This window comes from Ranitomeya imitator, chromosome 4 (genome assembly GCF_032444005.1).
Source record: "Ranitomeya imitator isolate aRanImi1 chromosome 4, aRanImi1.pri, whole genome shotgun sequence".
Taxonomy (NCBI): domain Eukaryota; kingdom Metazoa; phylum Chordata; class Amphibia; order Anura; family Dendrobatidae; genus Ranitomeya; species Ranitomeya imitator.
The window spans coordinates 19,771,699-19,777,756 of NC_091285.1; the positions used below are offsets into that span (position 1 = coordinate 19,771,699).

Below are 6,058 nucleotides of genomic sequence, written 5' to 3' on the forward strand. Positions count from 1 at the left end.
CTCCCCTTCCAAGCCCTGCCGTGCGCCCAAACAGTGGTTTACCCCCACATATGAGGTATCAGCGTACTCAGGACAAATTGGACAACAACTTTCGTGGTTCAGTTTCTCCTTTTACCATTGGGAAAATAAAAAAATTGTTGCTAAAAGATAATTTTTGTGACTAAAAAGTTAAATGTTCATTTTTTCCTTCCATGTTGCTTCTGCTGCTGTGAAGCACCTGAAGGGTTAATAAACTTCTTGAATGTGGTTTTGAGCACCTTGAGGGGTGCAGTTTTTAGAATGGTGTCACTTTTGGGTATTTTCAGCCATATAGACCCCTCAAACTAACTTCAAATGTGAGGTGGTCCCTAAAAAAAATGGTTTTGTAAATTTCGTTGTAAAAATGAGAAATCGCTGGTCAAATTTTAACCCTTATAACTTCCTAGCAAAAAAAAATTTTGTTTCCAAAATTGTGTTGATGTAAAGTAGACGTGTGGGAAATGTTATTTATTAACTATTTTGTGTCACATAACTCTCTGGTTTAACAGAATAAAAATTCAAATTGTGAAATTTTCAAAATTTTCGCCAAATTTACGTTTTTATCACAAATAAACGCATAATTTATTGACCTAAATTTACCACTAACATGAAGCTCAATATGTCACGAAAAAACAATCTCAGAACCGCTAGGATCCGTTGAAGCGTTCCTGAGTTATTACCTCATAAAGGGACACTGGTCAGAATTGCAAAAAACGGCCAGGTCATTAAGGTCAAAATAGGCTGGGTCATGAAGGGGTTAAGACGAGATATTAAATGGCTCATGACGATTGAGGCAATTTTAAAGTAAAAAAACCACAAGATCCATAAATAGAATTTACGTTTATTTACAAGAATCTGGAGGAGCGCCTCACGGGGAAGAGCCGGTACCTCTGCAAAAGAAAAGAAAAAGCGTTACAATACAAAGGCAGGTAAATCTAGAATTGCCCTATATCACATCCGCTCCGCCCCATTGTCAGTGCAGCGGAGGACAGCAATGACGTCTATTGTGAAACAATCCGCTCACCTGTCCGGGTGCACGACAAAATACTCCAGGAATAGCCACAGTCCAAACGATAGCCGGCACTCACATCTTCTAAAAAAAATAATTCATATTATTGATCCAGTGATATAAAAAGGCAAAAACATGGTAGAAAAAAAAACAATTAAAAAAGGGCAGAAATCTCTATTGCGCTCCCAAGCAACATGTGTCAGGCCTGCACGGTGCTTTGTCGAGCCTTGGCCACGCAGGTCTGAAACATGTTGCCTGTTTTTGTGCCTTTTATACCACTAGATCAATAAAGCAATTATTTTAAGATGATAAGAGCTCTGGCTATCGTTTGGACTGTTGCCAATAGTGACATCTAATAGATTTATGGGATGGAAAAACACGGCGTCCCCGGCTATACAATGGACTGATACCAGTTAGGACTCCTGTCTGAGCACAGCCCTCAGTGCGTGGACTGTTCGCGGCTCTCCCGATACGAGGATGGACAGTTCGGGTCGGGAGATCTGCAGACAGACCGCGCATCACGGTTCTTGCTGGGATCGAGGTGACAGATGTCTACGTGAGGCCCAAGAACAATGTTGTGACGGAAATCCTTCAATCTGTTCGTGACCACAAGCCGACATGGGTGGAACCTTCCTGCGATCGCTGTCAAACCTGGCGGAGAACCCATCTATGTCCCTTATTCACTTGGGGCCGAAACGGGTGATCATTAGAGGGTTAAAGCGACCTACATAAGCCTTAGGCTAGGTTCACATTGCGTTAGGGCAATCCGATAAGCGCATATCGCTAGCGGATTGCGCTAACGCAATGTTTATTTTGGGGCCGCGTTCACCGTCCCCGCTAGCGCAGATCCCCGATCTGCGCTAGCGAGGGACGGACCTCGGACGCTGCAAGCAGCGTCCGAGGTCCGTCACAAAAGAACGGCACATCGCTAGCGTGTGCCGAAAATGGCATGCGCTAGCGATGCGCTACAGGTACAAATCACATTGCTGTCAATGGGTGCGCTAACGGACCCGTTGCACGGTATTGTGACATTTTCGCCGTGCAACGCAGTCCGTTAGCGTTAACCCATTAACGCAATGTGAACCTAGCCTTATGGATGTAATAGAGACTATTAAAGGGAAGCGGTCAGCTGATTCAGGCTGCACAAACCTCGGACAGCATGAATCCAAAGAATGTAGTTAGAGGATCCGGCCGGGGACCATAGGCAGAGACTAGACTAGTCCGGCTCCATCCCTGGCCGGCTGTTCCCAGCACCGCTCCAGGAGATCACCGTAACAGAGAATATAATATATCCGCAATCATACTGCCGGCTCGGCTTTATTCTTGATGAATTAAGTGACTGGTTCCCTTTAAACAGGGCAGAGAGCAGCTCCTCTCCTGCACTCCCCGGCCTACTGATTTTAGGGGCTGTTGTGTAACCCAGAGCGTCGCCCCTCGGTGCAGAGTATTCCTCAGCTTAGGGGGCCGCCACTGCAGGATGTCTAAGGAGGTCACGCCTTGCTCTTACTGGAGAGAGCGTCACTCTTCATCTTCGGGGGGTATTCCCAGCTCCTCGTCAGTCCACTGTGAGGGGTCCGGATATGGAAAGTGACCCTATAGAAAAAATAAAATAAAGAGAAACTTTGTGACCTCCACGTGTGATCATTAGGTCTGATGAGGCTGCTGTAGGCTCCTCAATAGTCGCATATTACAGCACTCGCTGAAGACCCCAAGTCTTTCTGGTCCTAAAAATCTCTAAATCTTCTCCCAGTAGATTCTCGATCATCTCTGCCCTCCCTGCACTGGGGCAGGAGTTTGTGCCCTGCGTGTGCCATGCTCCGGCCTCTCCTGGGCCTCAGCCCTGTACCTCTATGTCTCCGGCACCCCGCTCACAATTTGGAATCCTCTCTATGGCAAGGCATAAGCCCTGCGCTTAGTATCCCGATGTTTACCCTGGTTACCCGGGGACTTCGGCATCGTTGGTCGCTGGAGAGCCGTCTGTGTGACAGCTCTCCAGTGACCACACTACGACTTACCAACGATCACGGCCAGGTCGTATCGCTGGTTGTGATCCTTGGTAAGTCATTAAGTGTACTGGTACCTTTAACCTATCAGGCCTGTGTTCTTTTGTGTGATGTCCTTTGTTTTAGTGATAAGGCAGAGGTGCATCTACATACTGAGTGAATATTGGCCCTCCAACCTAATGGAGGATATAGGTGTCCACTGTGGAAATCTTGAATCAATAGCCTCCATCCTGTTTGTGACCTATCATTATCTACACATGTACACAACTCCTGTGGGTTTCCATTATAAGCCAGTGCTCATGAGATAGACATTCTGTCTTCGGCCTATGGATATGTATATGGATACACAATGCCTGTGGTGTTCGGGTGACGAACCATTGTTCTGTGAATGGACATGTTGGAGCCAGCCCAAATGGAGTTGAACCTGTCCTACACAAAAACTTTCTTCCCAAGTAAGAGGACGCCATCTGCAGGAAGGTGATGATTACTGCAGCCAATGACAGTGTTCACATTGCGAGAAGACGATTGGACATTTGCAATGGTGGAGTCATGGCTTGTACGTGGGTGTGGATGTGTATTGGTTTAATATATATGTAAGGATCAGTTATGTATCTTCTCCTTCCCACATCCCAGTTTCCTCTACCCTCTCCTATTACCTCTTCCCTTTAATTGTACCCTTGTCCCTTAGTTAGACTTCCCTCATGTATGTCATTGTAAATACCTTGTTGGTAATAAACCCCCTTTTAAAGATCCAGTAGCTCTTGTTAATTAGTATTAACTGGCTCCCCAAAACTCAGCAGGTTCTACAGAAAGAAAAACGCATCCCAAAGTCAGCAAATTACTCTCACCAGCACTGCATCGGGGTCGTGCCAAAAATGCCAGAGAATCCAGAACCACATGAAGCCCCCGATCAGCTCGGCCTGAATGTTCTGGGACTTGGTCAGTTCCACCATTTCTCTGTATCGTGGCGCTATGTGAACCTCGCCCCCCGCACTAGGAGACAAGAGGAGCAAAAAACATGAAAAAAAGAGGGGGACGCAAAAGGAGGGGCAAGAGGAACAGGGAAAAAAGGAGAAGGGTAAAAAGGGGGTGTGGGGAGGCTAAAAAAAAGGGTGAAGGGGACAAAAGGGGTGGGGGTGAAGGGGACAAAAGGAGGGGGAAGGGGACAAAAGGGGGGGGTGAGGGGACAAAAGGGGGGGAGGGGAAGGGGACAAAAGGGGGGGAAGGGGACAAAAGGGGGGGGTGAGGGGACAAAAGGGGTGGGGGTGAAGGGGACAAAAGGGGTGGGGGTGAGGGGACAAAAGGAGGGGGAAGGGGACAAAAGGGGGGGTGAGGGGACAAAAGGGGTGGGGGTGAAGGGGACAAAAGGGGTGGGGGTGAGGGGACAAAAGGGGTTGGGGTGAGGGGACAAAAGGGGTTGGGGTGAGGGGACAAAAGGGGGGGAGGGGACGGGGACAAAAGGGGGGGAAGGGGACAAAAGGGGTGGGGGTGAGGGGACAAAAGGGGTGGGGGTGAGGGGACAAAAGGAGGGGGAAGGGGACAAAAGGGGGGGGAAGGGGACAAAAGGGGTGGGGGTGAAGGGGACAAAAGGGGTGGGGGTGAGGGGACAAAAGGGGTGGGGGTGAGGGGACAAAAGGGGTTGGGGTGAGGGGACAAAAGGGGGGGAGGGGACGGGGACAAAAGGGGGGGAAGGGGACAAAAGGGGTGGGGGTGAGGGGACAAAAGGGGTGGGGGTGAGGGGACAAAAGGAGGGGGAAGGGGACAAAAGGGGGGGAAGGGGACAAAAGGGGGGGAGGGGAAGGGGACAAAAGGGGGGGGAAGGGGACAAAAGGGGGGGAAGGGGACAAAAGGGGGGGGGAAGGGGACAAAAGGGGGTGGGAAGGGGACAAAAGGGGGGGGGAAGGGGACAAAAGGGGGTGGGAAGGGGACAAAAGGGGGGGGGAAGGGGACAAAAGGGGGGGGAAGGGGACAAAAGGGGGGGGGAAGGGGACAAAAGGGGAGGGGGAAGGGGACAAAAGGGGGGGGAAGGGGACAAAAAGGGGGGGAAGGGGACAAAAGGGGGGGGAAGGAGACAAAAGGGGGGGAAGGGGACAAAGGGGGGGGGGGAGGAGACAAAAGGGGGGTGAAGGTAAATGCATCTTAGAACAAAATTAACTTTGGAGTATAAACCTGCTACCGTTTTGTGTATGCAGTCCCCATGCACATCTCCACGGTAACAGACCACCATTTGATTTGGCTTGCGTTTCAGCTGGAAGGAACCATGGAAGTGCATAAGTCTGCATAGGGGCTGTATACACAAAACGGCAACTAAGGACGTCCACGGTAAATCCCCAAAATGAGCGTTTATGGTTTTACCCCACCCTCCTATGTCAGAAAAATATTATCCCGCTGTGATGTGCGTCCAAAAACCGTCGCCTTCCCTAGAAATACCCGCCCAAAAAAAGATTTCTGGCAGAAAAATGGCCTAAAATCAGCCAAAGTGCTGAAATCGTGAGGATTCCAGTCACTGACAGCAAGAGGAGATCTTACACAGAATCATACATGTAAGAAAAGGTTGGATTAAACGTGACCTGAAAATTCATGGAAACCCCCTTTAAATCCTCCATTACCCAAAGACATACTGATAGGGATTCTAGATTGTGAGCCCCATTGGGGACAGTGATGATAATGTGTGCAAACTGTAAAGCGCTGCGGAATATGTTAGCGCTATATAAAAATAAAGATTATATAAAAAATAAAGATTATTACCCAGAATTCCCGGCGCCAGCCCTTTTTGAGCGTCCTCCCCCCTCGTCCTCTGCCCCCCGCGGCCTCACTCACTTGCGGACCCCGGTTCTCCTCCTCACGGCCCCGCAGAAGAGGCGGCTCCCGGCTCTCAGCGCTCCCCCGAGCCGCACCAGCGACGCCATGACACCGCGAGCAGCAGCAATGTCACCTTCCGGCAGGACTGCGCCGCCGCCGCTGATTGGCTGCAGGAATTAACGAAATCTCGCGAGAATCCCGCATTTCCCGGACGCGACCATTACCA

The 6,058-nt window shown here is 49.7% G+C and overlaps 1 protein-coding gene across 2 annotated transcripts; it reads right to left on the bottom strand.

The window, feature by feature from the left end:
* Window positions 1–843: 843 nt before the first annotated feature.
* NDUFB2 (NADH:ubiquinone oxidoreductase subunit B2) lies at window positions 844–6,008 on the bottom strand. 2 transcript variants are annotated; one of them, XM_069763252.1, is made up of 4 exons: window positions 5,851–6,008; window positions 3,879–4,023; window positions 2,535–2,620; window positions 844–908 (listed from the first exon to the last, which is right to left on the bottom strand). In XM_069763252.1, the coding sequence occupies exons 1-3, from the start codon at window positions 5,937–5,939 to the stop codon at window positions 2,546–2,548; spliced, it is 309 nt and encodes a 102-aa protein (XP_069619353.1). In that variant the 5' UTR covers window positions 5,940–6,008; the 3' UTR covers window positions 844–908; window positions 2,535–2,545. The 2 variants fall into 2 exon arrangements, with proteins under 2 accessions (XP_069619353.1, XP_069619354.1); XM_069763253.1 differs by lacking the exon at window positions 844–908 and adding an exon at window positions 1,048–1,111.
* Between the last annotated feature and the right edge of the window lie 50 nt (window positions 6,009–6,058).